General features: G+C 44.4%; 1 protein-coding gene across 2 annotated transcripts in view; it reads right to left on the bottom strand.

Annotated features, from left to right (window-relative positions):
- The window catches only part of Cdyl (chromodomain Y like), a 133,875-nt gene that overhangs the window by 36,485 nt on the left and 73,608 nt on the right, over nt 1-23,782 (bottom strand). The window contains exon 2 of one of the 2 annotated variants that reach the window (XM_021652400.2): nt 20,664-21,333. The exons of the other annotated variant lie outside the window; for it this stretch is intronic. Coding sequence (XP_021508075.1) covers nt 20,664-21,333 — 670 coding nt within the window. The remainder of the gene's footprint in view (nt 1-20,663; nt 21,334-23,782) is intronic. 2 annotated transcript variants of the gene reach the window in all.

The raw sequence follows: 23,782 nt of genomic DNA, 5'->3' as shown, positions 1-23,782 counted from the left end.
GAAACAAGGGTTCAGAAGATGGAGTGGCACCGAGAGCTATCGTTTGAACAATCTACAGCTACTAAATATGGATTTCAAAAATGAAGGCACAATTAAGACCTCTTCAGAGAAGAAGGGCTGCAGGAACCCAAGCAGCAAAGACACAACATGTTTGAATAAACAGGTATCTCCTCATTTTAACCGATTATAGAAGGAACGCTCTAACAAGGATAGTCTCCTAAGTGTTCAGAAATGCAGTATACCTATGGGAAAATTATAATCAAAACTGAAACAGAAGCACAGGGTAATAATAAAAACACGTGGAATCACACTTGGGAGATTCAGACAGTGATCGAAGGCCATCCTGGGCCTTGACATAAAAACTGCTAAAACTCAGAAATATAAATAGCTATCATAGTAAGTCAGTGTGAGAGTCTGAATGAGAATGGCCCCCAAGACTTTCACATCAAGTAGAGTTATCTTTCAATAACAGATAAATCATCCCCAGAAAAAAACACAAATAAGATTCACTGTGACCAGGAACATTTCGGGGTTGAAATGAGGACACTAGATAACAACTTAGGTCCAGATGAAGAAATGAAGAAAACCACTTAGGAAACTGTAAAAAAGCAGGACAAATGTATTTTGGTTTGCAATTCTTCTCAGATCTGATTTAAAAGACATCTAATATAAAGCAACAATTATATATCTGGGCCAGGCATATAATTTGTATGACAGCAGTTATAAAAGGAGAGAGGACAGAACATAGTTTTATAGGAACAAAGCTATTTTTAAAAATATTACTGAACTTACATTGGTATTCAATCAAACTACAGTTTCATTAATTATCATTTAACTAAAACTTCCAGGGAAATCAGTGAAAACTGCCAAAACTATACAGTACACGGGCACATAAAAAAGAGAATTAAGATGTTAACACCAGCACATATTTAACACAAAGAGAAGTAATGAAAGAATGGGGAGGAGCATAAGATACCGAATGATAGATATATAAATCCACTGAGGCTCCACAGAGTGGCCTATTCTTTCTAGACCACAACCCTCCACAGCATGTTGCTGTAGTGACTACTAGGACACTATGACACAGCAGTGAGACATTTGTGTCTCTGAATGCATCCAGGAGGTCAGAGCATGGCTCAGTGGTTGAACTTTTGACCAGCATGTGTGAAGCCTGGGGTTACAATAAAAGGCACAATTTAAAAAATATATATATAGTATAAAAGATGCCTTTAATCCGAGCACTCAAGGAGGCAGAGGCAGGTGGATCGCTGTGAGTTTGAGGCCAGCCTGGTCTACAAAGCGAGTCTAGGACAGACAAAGCTACATAGAGAAATCCTGTCTTGAAAAAACAACCCCCCGAAGTATAAAAGAAAAAAAAAAGTTGACTTCTCCGGGGTACTTAACCGTGAATGAAGCTGGCAAGAGTAGAAGTCAGTACTGGTGAGTCAGGGAGTGGTGACGGATAGAAAGGCTATGGATACTCGTGCCCTTGCCCTTTACAGGACTTTATATGCTGTACAGCCAGGCTACACTGCATTCATAAAACTATTTTTAATCTATGAATTAATCTTGGCTTATTATTAACATCTTTACAAACATTTCTACGTTTAGATTAAAAAGGAGACTATTTGTAATGAGCTTGTCTAGTTAGTCAACTAGTTGCCTGTCAACTTGAGTCTCAACGGAGGGATTGCCACCTCAGACTAGCCTATGGAGTTGTCTGTCGGGGTGGGGGGAAACATCTTGATTGTTAATCGACGTGGGAGAGACCAGTCCACTGTGGGCAGCATCATTCCCCACGCAAATGGTTCTGGGTTATAGAAGAAAGCTAAGTGTGCATGGGTCTGCAGCTGTACTTCTTGGCTGTGGCGTTTTCTGGCTGGAAGAAGTCATGTTGTGCAGAAAAGAAAGTAGGCCTGCTGGAGTTCCTGGCCTGACTTCCTTCAGCAATGTGAGCTGTTCCTTCCTTGTGTAGTTTTTGGTCATGATGTTTGTCACAAAAACAAAATGAAACTTAGAAAAGACCTCTGTCATAAAACAAAAATTCATGATAAGCAATAGGATTTTTTTTTGATGTAGTATAATTGGTGGTACCATTGTCATGCTCAACAGTGACCGAGCACTGTCACGCCTCAGTGAACAAGGAACCTACTTTCAGTGTAATAAAACAGTAGACGTCCCATTTAATGGCAAAGGAATGAAACACATGATACCAGTAGGCTGTAAACAGAAGAATGAACAAAGACAATGAGCCAGACTGGAGTTAGACTCACACTACACCAGCGTGAGACAGAATAAAAGCAAAGGCTGGGGAGAAGGCTCGGCTGGGAAAATGCTTGCTGGACAGCAGCTCAGATCCCTGTACCCACTTGAAACCCAGGAGGATGTGGAAGCCTGCTTGTAATTCCAAGGAAGGAATGGTATTTGGTATTTTGGGAGAAAGTGGGCGAGCCAGAATAGCTGAAAAGTACACACCAATCTAAAGTAAAAGTACAGGAGAAATTGTTACAGGAGGAAAAGAAGGACAAAGGTAGCAGCTCAGCTGGAATACTGCCTAGTAATATATGATACTTTGAATTTAATTTGCAGAATTTAAAAATAAACAAATATAGGTGGGAAAGGAAGAAACATTTTTGTAACCCAAGGTTACAAAGTGACAACAAAATTACATGTCTAAGCAACAACAGAACCCTAAAACAAGAGTAAAACCACATAAAGGAGATAACTCAATACCAGTAAACGATTATTTCAAAATGAACATATTGGATGAAAGTACAAAACCAGGCAGAAGGTGAGTCTGACAAGGGCCAAACAGACCTAGCAGACCAAAATAGAGTAGTCCACCCAAGTAATAGGACACTCCTATCCTTGGACACAGGACACACTGTAGAGCACAGAGTGAGTATGACCATGGCTATAAAGTCAGACAAAACTTCAAAAGGACTGGAAACACACAAGGAGTAAATTCAAACACAGTGAATAAAATCAGAAATGAGAAAACTTTGAAAAAAAATTTAAATTGTTTTATGAGACAGGGTTTCACTCTGCAGCTCTGGCTCCTTCCAAGTGCTGGCATCAGGGGAGTGCCACCACATCTGCACACTTGAAAAAAAATTATGACCTCTGGCCTAATCATCCAAGAGGTAAGACTACGTAAAACCAAAGCTAGTTCTTTCAAAGCTTCCACAAAGTCGACAAATCTAGATTTGGCCAAGGGAAAAGAGTATTTACAAATACTACAATCAGGACCTCACAGAATATGTAGGAATACTGTGAGAAATCTGTAAGAGCTCTTCAGAGTAAGGTAACTTGACAGAACAGGATGCTCCTAGGGAGATACAAACCACCAACACTGAGCTTAGGACAAACAGAAATGAAACCCATGAAAAGACTGAATAAAAATTCCCATCAAAGCCAGGATTACACGGATTCCCAAGCATTAAGAAGACCACACTAGCCCTTCAAATACTCTTAAGAGAAACAGAAAAAGAAACACTTCTTCATTCATCCCATGGGGCCAACACTGCTTTGATACCAAAACCAAAGACATTGAAAGATAGTCCATTACAAACGTCCCTCATCATGACCACAGATCCAAAATCCTCCACAAGCCACAGCAAACTGAATGCAGCAGCGAGTAAAAATGACTGTAACTTTAATGACTCTCTCTGCCTTTGGAACGCAAGACTGGATTAACCTACAATCATAAATGCAGCAATCTTTGTGACCAGCAACTAAAACCACACAATCATACTAATATTTAGTTGTTGCAAAACTGGTTTTCGCACTGTTGAAATTTGCCATTTGTAATTAGATTACATTCCTAATAAATTTGGTTATGCTGTATTTCATTTGATGTGTACTTCCTGCTTTATGTTTTTTTTTTTTTTGCTAATGACTTACTTGTTTATTTTATAGAGATGTTAGACAAAAACCAATTAGAGAAATTTTCCTCACTGAGTTCAAAATGGATCATAAAGCAGAACAGACGATGTACAACATGAGCGCAGGGACTGCTGATGAGCCAAGCGCTCAGTGTGGGTCAAGGGTGCCATTAAGGGGAGCAGAGCCTTGAAGATGAGGAGCAATCATCAGGGCCAACCCGATTATGACTACATGGGAACCAGCCAACCCCCAGGGTGGATGACTCAATGGTCACTCTGTACTCGGAGCAAATTAGAAAGGTGAAAAGGCTTGACAAATGAGTGCCTCATAAGACAAATGAAAAATCAAGAAAATAATTCCCAATTGTCTTCCTTTCATTGAATGAAAAACAACGAATCATTTCTTGGTTAGACTGTGAGAATGTGACGAAAAAATGAGATTTTATTTGGCAATTAGTGATGGACTAAGTAGTCAGACTGAGAGTGCCGAAGCCGTTCCCAAAGCCAATCTCATACAAAAACCACTAAGGTCACCACCTGGTGCTCCAACACCAGTCTCGCCTACCAGACTCTGAATCCCGGTACAACCAGTCCAGAAGTCTGTGCAACAAAATGATGGGATGCACCCAAACCCGCCTGCCCACACGCAGGCACTGGCCAGAAGAGTACAGACTTGAAAGCCACCATATGGATACTGGGAGTCAAACCTGCTCCTGTGCAAGAGCAAAAGGTTCTTTGAACTGCTAAGCCATCTCTGCCACCCTAGAGGGCATTTCAGACCCAAGCCATAACTTCTACTATAAAGACCGGGTCCTGCTGAGTAGCTTGGGCTGGCTGGGAACCCTTAGCCATCTTACTTCAGTTTCTCAAGTGCAAATACTACAGGTTTGTACCACAGCACAAGGCTCCACATACACTTTCAATGGCTTTCACAATGTATCTTTGCTATGCTGACAACAATATCCACTGTTTTTACTGTATCTCTCGATAACACAGAGAGGAACTTAGAGCATCAAGGTTTACCAATAAGCCCTAAGGTGTTCCCCCATGCTAAGTTGCCTATATTCTTGGGACACAGCAGTTAAGAATGCTTGGCTGTATTACTATTGCTCTCAGGGAATGAAACATCTCCAGGTCAGCAAAGTCAGGTCATTCATATGCATGCTGACATGATGCTATATGTGTAATTTGCACACATGTTGCTACAATCATACTTTAGTCTGAGATTTTAGTCAACAGTGGAACCCCCTTTTTAAAACTATTTTATTTTTCATTCATCTAAACAACAACAACAACATCCATATCTCAGCCCAGGCTCCCTGCTGCTATACATTTTATTACATCTGACACTTCGAAATAAATATGATTGTAAACAATGGTAATTTGGGGTGAAAGGAATTTCACTGTGAAAACTATGTAATCTTGACTCTTATTAATGTGAATGCTGTTGAAGCTGGTTGTTTTCTACAAACTTAAAACAACTAACAGTAGTAACAACAAAGCCTCTGCTGCTTCACAGGGCAGGGCTGCACAGGCAATTTTCCTTGCAGAATGTGTTCAGCTGCGGCTTCCCACCCCTGCCCTGCTGCTGGTGGTTGGGAACAGAACATTTCTGTCCTCTCAGAACAAAGAAGACTACAACCTCCAACTCTAATGCGTCCATAAATTTGTCACCACTTTCCCACTGTATCTGCCCCTTCCAACAATCTTCACGTACAGTACTGTTCTATACCATTTCAAGTACTCTTCCTACACAGGGAGACATAGGACAAACCAAATCAGCACTTGCATGTAGGAGGCACGTCATCTTTGAAGATGCAGAGCCAGCCCCGAGAAAACCCCAAGTGTCTGGTGTCCCGTGATCTAAGGGAGGCTTGTCCATGCAGACACATCAATTCTGAGGCATTCCTATCTTTGTGGAATTTTAAAAGCCGAGTTAAAGACAACAAATTTTCACAGAAGACTTGTTCACTGAAAGCACTAAATCTGAACATTTAATGATTGTTAAATCTGATTAGTCCAACTTTCAAGTTGCTTTCAGGCTAGCAACTTTAAAACCAAAGCAGGTCTAGCAGCAGGCAAACATCCATGTATACCCCAAAGGCTCTAAGCTTCTCCCACAGACTGATCCCACATTTTAGGTTGTACTAAATCTCTGCAAAGAGTTGTTTCATTTATGCAACATAGTTCTGAAACTAACGTAGGACTTAAAGAGAATCATGAAACTAAAATTCAAGTTTTATACATATATACACACACACATATATAAATGTGTGGGCGTGTTAGATGTGCACTGGGGGCAGAACACAAGAGGCTTATACATGCTAGGCATTTGTTCTGCCTTGGAACCAAACCTCCATTTGTTGTGGTATCTGCAGGACCAGGACTAGGCTTGCCTGCCCTCACCTTACTTCCCATTCATACAGCATCAGGGCTGGCAGTACTTAAACGCCACCATCTCAGAGCTCTGCTGACAGCTGTAAGCTGCCCCCTTCTCCTGGGTACAAGGCTACAGATACTGCCCTAGGGAAGACCTCAACCTCTCTGTCCTTTTGCCAAGGCTTTTCCTTCCATGTGTTTGCCTTTCTCCCTCTTTACCTGGAGACAGGCAGACACATGGCTGGCCCCCTTTGCTATAAGAGAGTGTAGTAGGAAAGGCAACATTCTGCTAATAGCATTTTCTTTCCTCCAGGGAGTAGCTGCCAATAGCCCTATAATCAGAAGAGCTCCATGCAGCCCCTCCCCACTCCCACAATCACAATAAAATGGCTTTGGAAATGTTTTCTGAGTACTATTCAGTCATATTATCTAATCAGATTACCTTTCCAGTCTATGAACAGTCTAAGTAAGTCTAAAGTGGTCACTGCATGCAGCCAGCCCATCCATCCACCCATCCACCCATCCATCCATCCATCCATCCATCCTTCTTTCTTTCACTCATTCATTCACTCCTCACTCACTCACTCGCTCAGTAGCTTCTGGTCAAAAACAAAGAAATAAAACCATGAAGTTCTGCTCAAAGAACTTAATCTTGCAGGAAGAACAAGTAAAGAAAATTAGCACCATAGTTTACCATTGCTTTGCAGGTAGCCATGGGTTGTCACTGTCCAAATGCTGATCCTACTCAGGGATGAATTAACATCTAAGGTTCTTGGTGTCTGGTAGCTTAGATGGATATGCTGTGAAGCTGCACAGCAGTTTAGATGGTGAAGGATACGGGAGGATATAGAGACCAGACGTGGCTTCCAGAAGGGCCAGCCAGGCCAAGGGCCAGGAGCATAGGAGTTAACTAGATTAAAAAAGGAAGGGAGAAAAAGGGACGTGTGCACAAAGGCACAAAGAGAAAAACCTGTCAGTTTCAGATGGAGGAAGTCTGGTCACTGAAGCAAGGCAGGCCAGCCCTTAGTTCTGCAGACCACAGCGCTGAATTCCAGTGCTTCAGAAAGCCGGGAGCCTAAACCTAGTCAGCGACTCAGGATTCCCATCTAGAGCAGAGCCTTCTAGTGGCCAGATATAGTAACACTTGAAAAAAAGGCATTACCAAAGATGACAACTGCCGGCCTAAGCCAGGGGTTCTCAAACTTCCCGATGCTGCGACCCTTTAATACAGTTCTTCATGTTGTGGTGACACCAACCATAAGGTTATTTTCACTGCCACTTCATAACTGTAATTTTGCTACTGTTATGAATCATAATGTAAATTATCTGTGTTTTCCCATGATCTCATTCAACTGCCCTCTGCCCCCAAACCAGAGGTTGAAAGCCGCCCCCGCTGGCCTAGGTGGTGACAATAGTGAAAGGCCATATCGACAAAGGCCTGGTGACAGACTGGATGAATGCTAAGGATGTGGGAGAAGGGAAGGGTGGCTCTTGGCTTGGGCTAAACCGATGAAAGCAGTACCCACTGAAATGGAAAGGCTGGATCGACCTGATAGAGCGGGTCAGTAAGTAGGTTTGTTTACAACTCCTATGGTGAAAAGTAGAAAATAATTAGATGCTAGTACATCTTTTCTCCTAATACATTCACTTTCCCTACCCCTGTCATTAAATATTCACAGATGCATTGAAGAGGACACATCTTAAGAGCATAGCCACCTGCTTGTGCAGACCTAAGTCTTAATAGGAATTCTCAAGCCCAACAGACACACACACAAAACCTTTTGTGCACATGCAAGGACACGGGTCAAATACATACAGGCTACAAGCTGGCTCAAATGAAAATGAAAACTACATGTGCCGTTCACATTGACTATGAGAGAAACCTCCGCAGCTGCTCAATGCCAAAACTGTCCTCTGGAAGGGAAAGTGCTGAGGGCTGCCCGACAGGGACCCTCACACTGCTACCTTCACTAAGAGCCAGCTTACTCTGCGGCGCTAAAACACGAAACTAACTTCTTTTAAAACCACACGCCTAGCTTCATCTAGTTAATGATTCTCAACTAGAGTCCCCAATCACGGCATCTGGGACGAGTGCAAGAAGTTAGCACCACTGTTTAAACTACACAACCGCGCTGGTCACCACTGCAAAGGTGGCACAGACGGAGGCTGTGCAGGCTCCTTTACTACCACCAAACAGGGAGTTTGCCAAGACCCACAGCTGGGCCTCAAATCCAGGAGCACTGGCCATTGCTGAGGAGGGACCAACAGACTGCCTCACAGTCCAGGACAAAAGTCACCGAGAAACCAAGACAGAACACAGATTTCTACAGTGGACAGAGAACAGGAAGTGAAAATCTGAAAGCCACACTCACCAGATCTCACAGACACAACCCAGAACAGTACACACAATTGAGAAATCCAGTTTTAAGATTATTTTTTAATATAATTTTATTACAATTTATTCACTTTTTGAGATCATTTTTAACTACTTGAAAACTGTGCTGACTGCCCACTTTTCTGTCAATGCTTCCCTGTACGTACCAAGGAAATGCTAGGCTTCAGCAGCATGCCTGTGCCTCCAATTCCCCTCCCCTGCTCTCTTCAGGAGACACTGTGGTGATGCCAAGTGCTTGCACTAACCCAGCCCTCCAGCCCTTGGATGCACTCAAGCTGCCTTTAAGGAGCTGCAGTTTCTAACACGGCTGTTTTGAACAGTTACACCGAAGCACTCAAGACTGTGGGAAAGGGCCATCCTAGGCTGTCACAGAACCCAGAGACTACGTAAGCAGGAAAGCCCAGTGTGTAAGTGCCTATTAAGTGCATCAGAGAACCACTTGTGAAAGCTGGGCAATGCACGAATTAGGTCACATGCCATGGTCTTTCCAAATGGCCAGAATAATCTTCTGAAAAATTATGTTATGAAAAATGTTTAGGCCACCCAGTGGAAATACTACCACAATTTGGCATGGACAATCCCTTCCCCTAGATAAAACCAAACCACAACACAACTCAGGGCCATTTTAAGTTCCTTTTCTTCACCTAAGGCTAAGGCAATTGAGGAACTCTAAGAATATAGCTTCCTATAACTATAAAGCCTTTTGTTCCAAGCAAACCTTTTTTTCTAAAGTCAAGTTTAAGACAGGGAAAAGGAGAAAACTGTTTTCTAACTTCACCTTTAAGTCTACATGATACAGGCTGAAATCTTGATGCTGTGGAGAGAAATCTAATGTTGCACTCTGTGAAAACTGCTACTCTGTAGCCTTCACACTACCACACTAGACAGACACTGGGGCAGCCATGCCTGCTAAGCACAGGTAATTAGGCAGCTTCATCTTCCTTATCAAGTAGAGAATGTTCACATTATGTTTTTCATAGCATTGCTACAAAACCAAAATGGCACTTAACTTTTAGAGGTAATACCAACTATGACCACACTTTGCTGGAAGTGCCTTCTGAAGAAAACGCTACAGTTACAGTGCTACCAAGGGAAACATCCATCACTCAAGTACCAGGAAGATGAAAAATAATCTCTATATAGTTCATTATGCATTTCTGGCAACAATGTGTCACACTTAACAAAAGGCACAGCACCCATCCTTGGAATAGGCATGCTCCCTACCAGACAAAATGCACCCCTTTACTGCTACAATACTTAATTCAAACTGTAGGCACCTGCTTCATAAACCAAGCCATCCTACTGTATAACTTTAAGATTTTACTAGGACTGAGGAATTTTCTTTCAAGGCTCCAGTCACTACAGCAACACAGGAGTTTCAAATGGAAGTTACAATGTAACTATAAAAATGGACTCTAGGAGATGCAGAGAAGGTTCAGTGGTGAACAGCACTTACTGCTCTTCTAGAGGATGTGAGTTTGGTCGCCTGTACCCACCTTAGGTGGGTGAACTCCAGGGGAGACAATACCCTTTTGGTTTCCTCAGGCAACCTCATGCAGATAATAACAACAACAATAAGAAGAGGAAGAGGAAGAATTGAGTTAAATTTCTGTTAATATAATGAAATGCCCAAAGGCAGACTGCTTTGTAAAGAGGTTTACTCAGGGCAAAGTTCTGCGCGTTTAAGTACATGGTGCCCCAGAGAGGACCTCATGCACAGCATGAAGGGAGAGAAATATATGCATGCATTCACACATCACGGTCTTGCTGGGGTCCCACAGTAGTATGCCATTTTTCAGGGGTGGCCTCCATACCTAATCACCTTCCATATCACCACTCTGAAGACTAAGCTTCCAGAAGCCTGAGCCTTTAGGGCACAGTGAAGCTGTATGTAAACCACAGCACCAAGATATAAGGCCTAACCACATGGTGTCTGATGCATGAGCAGCAGCTTTGGAAAAGTGGGCAGTTTCCACAGGGAAGCTTTGACACTAACTCATGCAACAGATCGATTACCTGATGCAGATTCTAATCCACATGCAACAGACTGCTTACCTGGCATACTATGCAAAAGCAAGCTTTACAGTGGACCCCCCTTTTAAAGCTAACACAGCAACTTGTTTCTCTCACACTGGTTCTAAAGGCACAGGTCAATCCTCTGAAGTTTTAACCAGAATGTTTTCTAAAGCTGGAAGCATTACAGTGCAGGTGTGTCTCAGGAGCACAGAGCTAGGTTCCACAAGGTTCTATCTGTACGCTCAAGCCAGACCCTAATAGGTGGTGTGACCGGGCTGTCTCTCTAGATCAGCAAGTTGGCTTTGTGGGTCTAATATTCTTACTAGTTTAGGCGGAAGATAAGAGCACTTTCCAGCTTATGTGGTAGCAACCTATCATTTGCCAGGTTCAGTGCGTCTGCAATATACAATCCCATGCTCCTGGGCCCACTGCTTACATCAATCAGGATCTCTCGGTTCAGAGCATGCTGGGCAAGGAGAGGTGACCAGAGGAGGGGCTCCTACCACCGCACCTCCGTCGTCAGGGGATCTAATGTCTCCTTCTGGCCTCCATGGCCACCTATGCATGTGCATATGTACACGCACAGAATAACTCGTGAAAATTACGCAGAATAACTGAAATAACACGGGGGGGGGTGGTAAATAATAAGTAAAACATAATAAATAAGCCTGATTATGCAGCATTGGCTTCCCAGAGGGAGCAGAGGAGGAGACACGGGTGAATGAAACTTGGGAGGTAAACCCATGTGCCTTCAAGAGCAATGTCAGAGCTCAGGGAAAAACAACAACTAGGTAACAAATACTTTGGAGATTTACCATGTTTCTTAACACTTCTATTCTGAATGGAACATGGAGCCTATTTATGGCCTTAAAAGGAGGTAGTCAGACCCATATCACTGGGGAATACGGGTACTCAATGCATTGGGTAATTTTTTTATAGAGCTAGCATAGCTCACCAACTGTGGATCAGTGCAGTTCATTCCTGACATCTCCTTAACAATGGTCCACCACGCTGCCCTGGCCTGAAGGAATGCTGCCCAAAACTCCAGGATTTTACTTGCAGTACTATGGGGGTGGGGTGGGGAGGAATGCTGGCTTCTGGTCACGTGATAAGCATAGAGTGGTTGTGGCAACTACAGGTCCAAACAGGGGCCCTCCCTGTGCACAGAAGATACTGCCTGTGTCCTGACACACAGTTACTGTTGTGTGCACTGAAGGAACTCAGAGCTTCCAGAAACTCCAGTCAATGTCTGGCATGCACCACAATCAATCTGAAACTTCAAAGTCACAAAAGATGGCTAACAGGAGCCTAAAGGTGTATGAAATTCAAATCAATGAATGTAGGCCAAGCACAGGCCATAGCTACCCAGACAGAGTCCTAGGCCAGGACCACAGCCTCCTGCAGGGAGGAAACAGGAAGCCTCTCCTCAGGGCACCAGTGGCAGGAGACAGGCAAGCCAATATAAAGGCTAACAGTCAGATGGATGACTCTACATAATTCCATTTGTTTAAGTTCAATCAATCTTTTACCTGGATTTTGCCCATATAAAACAATACAGTATTTTCAGAACAGGGCAATCAAAGACACAATGAAGGTGAACCATGGACGAAAACACTTGAGATGTGTGTGGCTCCTACCACACAGCATGCAGCAGGACAATAAGCAGCCCTGTTTTTTTCTATCCAGAAGTCCCTGGCACACGGGACAGCTGTAAGAGGATTATGTCAACCTCATTTTAAAGCACATATGCAAACTGTGGGACTGCAGTTCCAGCACAGAAGGACTACAAGTTCAAGGCCAGCCTGGAAAACACAGTAAGTCTGTGCCCCAGCTCCAATTAAAAAAAAAAAAAAGGTGTGTGTGTGTGTGTGTATAATTAGAAAGAGGTTCCCCAATATTTAGCCCAAGGTAGTGGGTGATCTGAGGTAACCAGAACCCCACATGGATGGCCTGGCTCCCAATGGCTGCTCTTAGTGTCTCTTTCGAGGTCCAGTGCACCCAACAGCCACTTTCTGTGTGTGGATACCATAACGAGAGGTATTGTTAAACTAACAAGTGGTGAGACAAGCTCACAAGCCAGTGGAGAAGAAACAGCCAGGGAGGTAAAAGATAGAGTTGATGAGGATGTGGAGAAACCGGAGTCTCTGAGATGACACAAGATGATAAGTAGAGCCGGTATGAAAACTAGTAGGGAGAGGACCCCAAACTTCCTTAAAATCAACAATCCTACCTCTACTATTTATCCAAAACCAAACCAACGTACATCTGATGTACAGGATGAGGAAGAACCCCCTCCTGCCTCTCACTGCCTTGTGACTTCTCCAGCCACTGACACCTGTCAAACCAGGTTCCCTTATCACATGCCTCTGCCAGCAGGAGCCAGGTCTCTCTCTCACACCAGGTGTTTCAAGATCATTTCCCATCGGATTTATTTTTTCAGGTTCCTCTAGGGGAGCGGCTCCCATCCAGTCCCTCAACCCAGGTATCAAGCCACTTGAAGATGACTCTCTCCAAAGCTGACTAACCTAGGAGATTTACTCTCTAGCGTCTTCCTTCCAGAGATCTCTGTAGATAGCTGTTATGTCTGAATAAGGCCAGTGAACACACAGGGAAGAAGGAAAAGCAGAGAATCCTCCACAGATAGGACAAGAACAGTCACTATGCATTCAAATACAGCAAATGGATGGAAAGAGCATGGCCTACCAGGAGCACAGTTCAGAGCTATTTTGGGAGGACTAGGCTGTGTGAGTCAGCTGGCTAAACCCTGAAACATGACATAACTTCGAAGTATCACTCAAATGACTACTTTTAACTTCGTGATAATCTTGCCCCTTGGAAGGTACTATATTTAAATGTACTTGGTGATTAAATGTACTTAGGTTATCAAGACTATTCATTGCTTTGGTTCAGATCTGCCCTGTTTGCAGCTCTGGACTCCCTTGGAAATTACCTGTTGGTCAGACAATTTATGTGAAGTTAGTTGTCCCCTTGGAGCTCTGGAGGAAGGATAGTTTTTCTTGGCTGGTCCACTATGAGGTCAAGGCACCAACCCACTGTACCCTGGGTTTGCCTGAATGAGGCCAACAGAGCCCACAGTAGGAGAGGTTGGCTGAGGCCTGCTGGTTCTTCTGGCCCTGTGTCCAGGCTGTGCCCAATCTGACTACATGGCCAACACATGTCATTCTCATTGGCTTGTTTTGAGTACTTAACATTTATTTGAGACAAGACAAAAGAAAGAGAGAGAGGCCTTGACTAATATAATACTCATTGGTAGCATGAATTATGCTTACAAAAACTTGCCTGTCTCTCACTCACCTGACAGAGCAGAGTGGAGGCAAGAAGTAGGTTGTAATGTAGACCCTACTTTCCTACCAACTCTGGGAGTTAAACTTCTTCCTCACACTCAGTCTCACCTATAGCAAGAAGTCTGAGCTGAGAATCACAATGCTAGAGAAATTTAAGCAGAACAATGGAAACAGGAACATGCTGGACAGCTGGGGATATAGTCACCTCACCCTGAGACAGGGATGCCACCAGAGAAGGACTGCAACAGGACTTAGCACAACCTGCAAATGGCAGGCGAAAATGGGAGGACAGAAGAGTCAAGTGGAATTGAGGACAGGTGTTCAGCTCTCACAGTCTAAGAGTAAATAACAAAGCACCACAACAAAACAAAACAAAACAAAAACCAACCAACCAACCAACCAACCAACCAACCAAACACAAAACCAACCAACCAACCAACCAACCAACCAAACAAACAAACACAAAACCAACCAACCAACCAAACAAAAAAATACAAAAAACCCCCACAAAACTAGAAAGGAAGTTAACTTGAAAAACATACCTTGTTCTCCTTCCCTGTGCCATGAAAAATTCCCAAAAGGCACAAACTATTTCTTTACATCTGATCTAAAGAAATACAAATTTCTTTTAAATTATACTTTATGAAACTTCAAATTAAACCAAGACCCTTTGGCATATTCAAAAATGGGAGGGAACCATCTCATTAATGCAAATGAGCTTTAAGGTTTTCTGCCCCCTAAGGGACTATATACCCTGTGGCAGAAGAGATGGGGTGTTGAGAGCCATGAACAAGTGTGGCCTCTGCACAGCACAATAGCTCAAGCGCACAGGAGACAGCATGGCTTCTGAGGAAGGGCTTGCATATGCCTGTGATCATGTTTGAAACTGTTAGCCAACAAAAGTAAAACAGGTGAGGAGTGTGAGGTGAACAGAAAAAGTACCCAGAGTCAAAGTTTTCCCATTTTAAAAATCAAGTCATGACATGCCATTCTTTTTGCCTCCCCAGACGATATCGTGAAATAGATTACAATGTTCCATAACATAAGAACAAGTAAATAACAGTCACAATCTCCACAGCTTATCAGACAGCACTTTGGCAATGCCTATCAAATCCCTCAATCAACTACAGCCCCATTGTTTACAACAAGTTGCCAACTCAGAGGGCAGGAAAAATGGGTCTGCACCATGTGTGCTTAGGTCTAAGCAACTGTGGACATGAGAAAAGGCAGGAGAACAAAACAAAGCAAGATGTGAACGGGGCGATCTGAGTAAAGAGCGTGCAGGAATTTCTTCCATGGGTCTAGCAACTTCCATTACTACGGAATTCAATTTATATAAAGTTTAAAACTTCTGAAGAAATACTTGGAGTGGCAACAAGGAAAGTCCTTTAAGACACGTTCAGTTAATCATGCTGTTCTTTTAGAGAACCCAGGCTTGACTGCCAGCGCCAACAGGGCGGCTCACAACTGTCTATAAATTCCAGTTCCATAGAATCCAGTGCCCTTTCTGGCTTTGGAGGACACCAGGCACACACATGGCGAATACCTAAGTGTAGGCAAATAACCTCACCACAAATCTGATAAAATAAAAACCGTAAAAAGTCCAATTTGGTCAGTTTCTAGACTGAGAACAAGGGCACTGAAATTGGCTCACTGCGAAAACACTGCCCTGAGTATTCCTGAAGACATTAGAGTACACTCACAAGACAGGAAGGAGAAACACTCCCACAGAGCATGTTTTCTGTGCAGGGTGACTGACTGGTGGTCAGGCCCAGTCCACCATCTGCGCTGGGCAAGGTCCTTCCCTCAGTGCCTGGAAGGGATGAGAACATGTCCCTGCTCTCCCATCTGAATCTATGTGTCTTCTCAGTACATTCTGCCCTTTCGGTACCAAAAAGCAACTTACCACGGGAGAGATGGAACCTAGACAAGGCTGCACAAACAAACCTTACCCCACCAGTCTCACTCTGCCTGTTTGTGTATATCTTCCACACCGTGACACCACCCCAAGAATCTTTTCCTGTGTGTAGTTTGTTGTCACAATTTACTGTCCTTTTCTAAAATGATATATAAGTTCTTACGTCTAACTCCTCTGGCTGCTTCCTCGTTTCTGTGGCACATGCATAAAATTAGTTAAATGGCCTATACACCTGTTCCTTCAGTTTACCTCTCTCAGGCTCAATTAAGGAGCCTAAGAGTGCTGAGAAATGTAACTAGCTCAGTTATCCTAACACATATAGGAGAGGGGGAAAAAAGGGGATTTCAAAAAGGAGCTCTAATACTTCAATAAAACCACACCAAATGCTTTAGAAAAAAACTAGGTTAAATATAACTGTCCAAATAGATGTGAGAAAATGAGACTATAAAGGAAAACCAAGCAAACCAAAGTGTAGGAATGTGCACTCAAAAACGTTCACGTGTGTGTTCTTGGCCAGCTGTAAAGAAGTCCAAGCTAGATGAAAGAGGCTATAATAGAGTGAGCTTTCTAGGAAACAGCCTTCCCTTCATGCTCGAAGGCTTTCATCCCTCTAAGTAGCAAATGGAATTAACCTCTGCAAGTGCTCACATGCACGTCATGGACCTAGCCCAGTCAGTGGCTTGCTCAAGTGAGGCAAATGCCCTGCCAGAGAGATATACCCAAGATCTTCTTTCCAAGGGTTTAGCCACACATCACTGACTGGCAAATACCTGAGTATTTATAAGTTTTAAAACAAAGCCATTACACTTGCATACTCTGAAGATTTCTTAGAGGTAACCAAATTCTTATAATGGGTGGAGCTGGCTTTAGAATTCTACAGCACACTAAACTCACCACAGTCCCAAAGGACTGCATGTTACTGAGATCACAAGTTTTGCTTGAGGGCATCAGTTATCATGAGGTAGGGGAGGCTGCTGCTCACTGGGTTTTAACTTCTGTAACCTTTCTCCGTGTTAAGTAGCTGATTTCATGAGGAGGAAGTGAGAGGAAGCGTCTGGACAGAAAAGTCACACAGAGGCGCTAACAAATGCCCACTGGGCTCAGACAGCCATGTGCATGCATACATGATGCATCTGTGTGGTGGGGGAGCGGGCACAAGATTATGTGAAGGACTATCTTGGACACACATGGAATGTCGGAGACAGGGTCTCTGCTAGTTGCTATACCAGCCAGGCTAGCTGGCCCACAGGCACTGTAGGTGCCTCAGATAACATCCATTCACACTATAGTGACTGGCTTTCACTCAGAGTTCTGGGGATTCAAATTTAGGTCTTCACACTTGCACAGCAAGCATTTTCACCTACTAAAGTCTTAACCAATGAACCATCTTCCCAGCCCCGCCTCATCTTCTGAGGCAAGCTTTCACTGACTAACATTCAACTGAATCTTGCCGCTGCCTCCCCAGCATTGAGAGTTCAGGCACCTTGCTTTCACCTGGTGCTGGGATACAATCTTAGGTCTTCACAAACAGGCAGCAAGCACTTTTTAAAAAAATCTAGTTAATGTTATTTTATGTATATGTGTGTTTGTGTCCTTGTCTATATGTATACCATGTGCATGCAGGTGCCCAAAGAGGCCAGAAAAGGGTGTCTGAACCCATGGAACTGGAATTACCGATGTTGTGAGCGGCCCAACGTGGGTGCTGGGAACCGCACAGTCCCCTGGAAGAACAGCCAAGTGCTTTTACCCATCGAGTCATCTCCCTGGCTTCCCCAAATCCAGTGTTACACATCCACATCACTTGTATCTTTTCAGTTTTTCTGGTCTTACTTGGTAGTACTCCATGCCCCTGAACTTACTATGTTGCCCAGGCTAGCCTAATATTCACAGCAATCCTCCTACCTCGGCCTCTCAGGTGCTGGGATTATAGGCACGTGCCCCTACACCCTGCTCAATGCCCCTTCTTTTCAAGTACACGTTTTCCCTGTGGTCCCAGGTGTTACTGCTGGGTGCTAGTCTCTGCCTTCAGCTTCCCTGCATCACAGCCTCATACTCAACAGCCCTATGGGACTAGAGGGGAGCTGTTAGCATAAAACTTATACTTCCCCTAAAAGTAGGAGGGCAGAGAACCAGGCCACAAGCCCACCTACATCCTTGGAGATGAAGGCAGGCAAGCTGAGGCCTTCCAGTCACTTTCCCAGGATGGCTTTCCCTTGACTAATAGCCAGCTCTGTGTGGAAACAATGGCAGGGTTTATTTCTGGTCTTTCTCATCCACCCACCCACCCACCCACCTACCCATCCATCTATCTATCTAAAGGCTTGCTGGCAATTATCTCCTACTTCCTACTTTGAGGAATGCAGAACAAATTACATATTTGAATTTGTAAACAGCAAAAAGTTATAACATCCTCTTCTAAAAACTACATATAAATTGCTTATTTTGTAAAAATAGTTCACTAGGTAATTAGAGCAAGAAATGACCTCTGACCTCCTGTTGAAGGAGTAGGAAGACAACTTACCTACATTTATGAGAGAAGCTATACATCCACCTTCTTATCCTTTGTTTTATCTCCAAAACAGTTAAAAGCCAAATATACATATGGTTATTCTATAAAAGTATTAGTGTATTAAAATGGCCCACAACATTTATTCTGATCCAGCTATTCTAATCTGTTTTCAGAGGTAAATACATCCCCTGAACACACGATTAATGTTTTGAACAGAAAGATGGTTCATTTCCCAGCGACTCTACTGGCATCTGCTTCAATTAGTTTCAGAATAACAAATCCATTTTCTTACACACCTCTAAAATGAATCTGGCAAGTAAAAACAAACAAGTGCTTAAAAACAAAACAAAACTACACATGTGGACCAACAGTTGAGCAGTGCTTCAGTCTCGTATCTCATCCCCGAGGAGAGGGAATGCATGGCTTTCTGGAAGGACTGCCCCATTCTCTCCTGGGGCCACAAGGCCTTCTCAAGTCCTCACCTGCTGGTCACCTAAGGCCTGCCAGCACAGACTTCAGGTGGTCCATACTGCCCTAGCTGTGACTGTCAGAACCTACTCAGGCTGTGCTAGCCCTTGTCTGTGTCCAGAGCTGAGCACAGTGACTCACCTGACGGCATCAATACAGAAACACACGATCCCTCCCCCCACACTAGCAGAGGCACTATGAAGAGAACACAGGAGATGAATGGAGACGTTTGTTTTGACTCCTTCTGTGTCTATGGCTCTCTTTATGAACTTTCACTCTCTCTGGATTTGACTTCTCTACATGGGAAACGGAGCTCACCAGCAGGTGACTCATAGTCTCTTCTACCTGGGACTGTCTATGATCTTCCCGGCCATGGAATGTCATCATAGTCATAAATAAACACTAATCTCCTGTGAGAATGATCAGCAGCTGGCAGACCAGGACCTTGGGTCTGGTATGTAACTGGAAAAATGCTGGTGAGACAGCAGACTTGAGTTAACAGACAGCTGAGGTACCATGTAAGGGGAAGGCCCAGAGGAAAACTCGTTGCACAGAGCATGGGCAGGATTGCTAATAACACTCATGTGACTTTTACCTGTGGAGCTAACTGGCTCTCCCCAGCAACCCCACACCACTGTGTCATATATTAGTCTACAAAGCTGGAGCTGGGTGTACACACAGAGACCACACTGTAAAAGGGCCAGGAGACGGAGCCTGAAGTCCAGGTGACGCTCAGGAGGCAGCTGAGAATGACAGGCCAGGGCATGCTGCCACGAAGCTGCCTCCACATGTCGGGGCAGTGGCCCAAGGGCAGCCAGAAGTGTTTCTGCTACTTAAGGAAGTGAGAGGACTCAGCAGCTTGGTCACAGGGAACTATTCTGCCCACTCATGTAAATGAAATGGACGAGAGGTATCAGTAGGCAGGAACCAGGAGAGTTATGGAAAGCCACGGCACAGCGGGGGCTGTGAATCAACGCTGCAGCACCTGCATGGCTAGCATGCAGCTCTGCGTTGCATTAGCAGCTCCTTAGACAGAATTAAAACTGAGAAGGCTGTGGCAAGAAGACAGGATCAAGACTTAAAGACCGGCATGGCCAGCGGGGTCTGGGCGAGAGAATTGGGAAGAATTCTTTAAAAGCAGGCAGCCATTAAGGTGTGGATGGGCAAGGGGCAGGAGCCCCTGGAAAGGCTGTCTTAGGAGATGGGCAGGTTATGGCTGAGTGAAAGCAAGGAGATGGCAACAGACTGGTGCTGTGCAGAGTGAGCTCCTACTCCTAACCAAGATGCAACAGGATCCGGCCAGCTGTGCATCAAGAAACAGACCGAACTCCTCAGGGTGCCCTCAATGGAAGCATTTCTGGTGAGTCACATGGGCATGCGAAATAAAGGGGATGGCCTCTAAACCTGTGCTGGCCAAGTGAGAAACTGTAAGCAGATTCTTAACGAAGCTGTGTGTAAGAGGTGTAGGAAGGCAGGTGGCTTCATAAAGCTTGCTCTAAAAATATCAATCATAAACTGTTTAGGAAGAGACCCTGTACAGAGCAGTGCAAAGTGCTGACATGGCTGTGGGTGGCAAAGAGAGAGCCAGTGCTGATTTGAATGCCAATGGCTTTGAGCAAAGAAAGGAGAAGCTGTCAACATCCCCCAAAGGCAAGGGAGTTAGCTGTGTGAGCCCCCACCCCCAACTCTGAGGATGTGAGGAGAACCCTTCTAGAGAGGGACACATGCCCTCTAGGGTCACTGCCCAGCCTGTGAGCAAAGGCCATCACAGCCCACCTGAACCACTCACCTTTTCCATTGACAGCTAAGCCGGTGGCCATGGCAGCCGTCACGGGGCCAGAAACCTGAGGCACTAGTGGATGTATTCGGGGCCTGCTCCCCATCCTGGCTCGCTCTGCACCAGGGCCCAGCAGAGCTCCAACGGGTTTCTCTGCAGTCACCTCTGGTGCTACGGTGTCCTCGGGACCCTGCTCCACGGGGTCCAGCTTCTCAGGGCTCTCCCCTGGAAAGCCGTCAACCACCGAGGTCCTGCCCTTAATGGGGCTCTTAGGCACGAGAATCTTGATCCCTGACTTGGCGAGGTCCATGTTCTTGCGGTTTGCAAGAGACGGGGCTGCGTTTTTCCTGAACTTCTGGCTGGCAGCCAACAGCTGGCTGTTTTTGGACTCATGATCTTTGCCGACCACAAGTGCTTTGGGGTTGGTCTTGGAGAGGCTGCTGTGGGTGGACCTGGAGATCTGCTTCCGGGCGTTGCTGGGGGAGGCTCTGTTGGCACGGGCAAGGCCGCCCTCCTTTTGCCTCTCGCTGTGGCGCCGGTTGAAGTCATGGATGTATTCCTCACAGTTCACCAGGTGCTGCTCTGGCTCCCATGTGTCATCCTCACTGTCATAGCCTTTCCAGTGCACCAGATACTCTGTCTTCCCTTTCTTGTTTTTTCTTTTGTCAACAATCCTTTCCACCTAGGCATGAGAGAAAGTTTAAAAACAAACCTCATTACTCAAGAAAGCTACAAGATAAACAAGGAAACATTCTTCACCATCACCATCTCCATCACCACCATCACTACAGGCCATAAAATTGATCTTTTCTTTCCTGCCCCAATCAGAAAAGAAAATGGCAACAGAGTACTTGGGATTCGGACAACTTCCTGGTAAGGAGCTCTAACTACATGCTTACATTTTATACTCGAGATGCATGTACAGTACACACAAATCAAAATGTGAAGCCGCACCCCATTAACACATGAATTTTATATGTTAAACTTTCTTTAAACCACACATACAAGAAAACTAAAAAAGAAAGGATACAGCCTCCCAAGTCAGGGATCAGGCTGGAGGATTGTTGCCATTTCAAGGCGAGCCAAGGCTAGAACAGAAGGGCTCTGGTCTTAAAACACCAGTTGTGGGTATGCATTTTTTTTTAAGACTTTATTTATTTTATGTATATGAGTGCTCTATCTGCATGTACACCTGCATGCCAGAATAGGGCATCAGTCCCCAGTGTACATGGTTCTGAGCCACCATGCGGTGCTGGAAATTGAACTCAGGACCTGTGGAAGAGCAGACAGCTCTCTTAACTGCTAAGCCATCTCTCCAGCCCCTTACCAGTTGTGTTCTAACCACAAGAAATATTGGTAATTACAGCAATGTGTCTTCATTTTAAGAATTAACTGGAAATCCACTTGTAGCTTTGAAACCAAAAACACAACCATGGCTATGCATGAGGTAGGTAGTTAGTTTCTCTATGATCCAAAGGGCCTTTTTATTTTGAAACTCAGCCTCACCGCCGGAGTTGGTTCTAACAATCACAGCCGGGGCAGTAGAGAGCCCCTGAGGTCTGTGCTGGCCATCCTCAGGGTGACCACCAGTAAGCCATACCTCCGAACAGCAAGGGCCTTCTGTGTGGCGTGCAGCCAGCTCAGGCAAAGGAACGTGAGCATCTGCTAAACATGACTTTGCATCACTCACCAACAACTGACAAGACAGGTCTCAATGGAATGCTCTAGGACAGATAGGCTATTTTCCCTCAAGTCCTGGTTTTGTTATGCTAACAGCGTTAAGAGAAGGTGATGTTTAGCTTTTACTGGTGATTGATATGTTGTGTATCAAGTTTACTGCAATGCACTCCACTACTTTGACATTCTAAGTGTAAATGGCAGACTTACAATTCAGAGGAAGGAAAATGTTTGACAGTAATGCCCACGTTACTGCAGAAACCCACAATCTGGTACGACACCCACACTTAATGTAAACACCACCAGACTGTTGCATAGCAGTCAGGTGTGACTTTGTGTCATGTCTGGCAGGCAGAGTCGAGCTAACAGCTCTTTACTTTCAAGAACATCAGTGTGCTCCTTGCAAAGTTACAGGTTAGATGTCCCAGTGTGTACCAAGTTCTCTGCAACTCCTAATTAATGCATGTTGACTGACTACAGCTTCAAGGGCATGTGGAAATACTTCATCTTCACCTTCAAAGACATTCTTCTTAAAAACAAACAAACAAGCTCTCCAACATAGTTATACTTAAGATACAGACAGAATTAAAGCCCTTAACTGCAGACCAGCCTCAATTTAAACATTCATTATTACTTCTATGTGAGGAGGATTAAGAACAGAAAAACTTGACTCAATGGGAGACAGATTTCACATCCAACAGATCTCCTGTCATAATTGCTATCAGGTAGGCGTGAGCTGGTCCACACAGCTGGTAACACAAGCGAGGCCCACAAGCGTACTGACATGCCATTTCACTTCGGAATAGTTACACACAGGTGCAAGTCTTTAGTGGAAGTAAAAGGAACATTTCTGGAAAATTCCACAAAAATCAATTTCATGGCAGTTGTAGCTTAAATTTCTAAATGTGCAGGAGAAAGAGATTATACCTTTAAAAGAAAACTATGTTCACCGCTATTTTTGTTCCCCTAAATCCATTTCTACCCCCAGGAGTGTACACTCAACCAGAACACCCTCTTCACTCCCATCCTCCAGGCTGAGGTGAGGATATGGGGACAAAGAACAGTTTCTTTCTCTCTCTTGTTTAACCCCGAATGCTGGCTTTTCTCTTCTGTGACCCCAGGACCCTGCCCCTTTCTTTGCAGTATAAGAACCAGCCTCAGCTGTTACTTTAGGACACATATGGGTTTCTCAAATGCTGAGGGCAGACTGTTCTGAGATGCCAAAAGAAGGCAATAATCAGCTGGTGGCACCCTATGGGCACCGCTAAGGAACAGATAGATGGCTTAAGCTTCAGGGCCACATGATTGCCCAACCACTCAACTTGACTCAAAGGCAAGAAAACAGAATCAACAAGATCAGTAACACCTAAAAAAGCTAAGACGTAGAACGTTGTAGTTTCTTATGTTGCTGTCACAGAAGAGCGCGTGTGCGCGCACACACACACACACACACA

This window comes from Meriones unguiculatus, chromosome 19 (assembly GCF_030254825.1).
Source record: "Meriones unguiculatus strain TT.TT164.6M chromosome 19, Bangor_MerUng_6.1, whole genome shotgun sequence".
Taxonomy (NCBI): Eukaryota; Metazoa; Chordata; class Mammalia; order Rodentia; family Muridae; genus Meriones; species Meriones unguiculatus.
The sequence above is the reverse complement of the archived record's forward strand: the minus strand, read 5'-3'. Positions and strand labels throughout refer to the sequence as shown.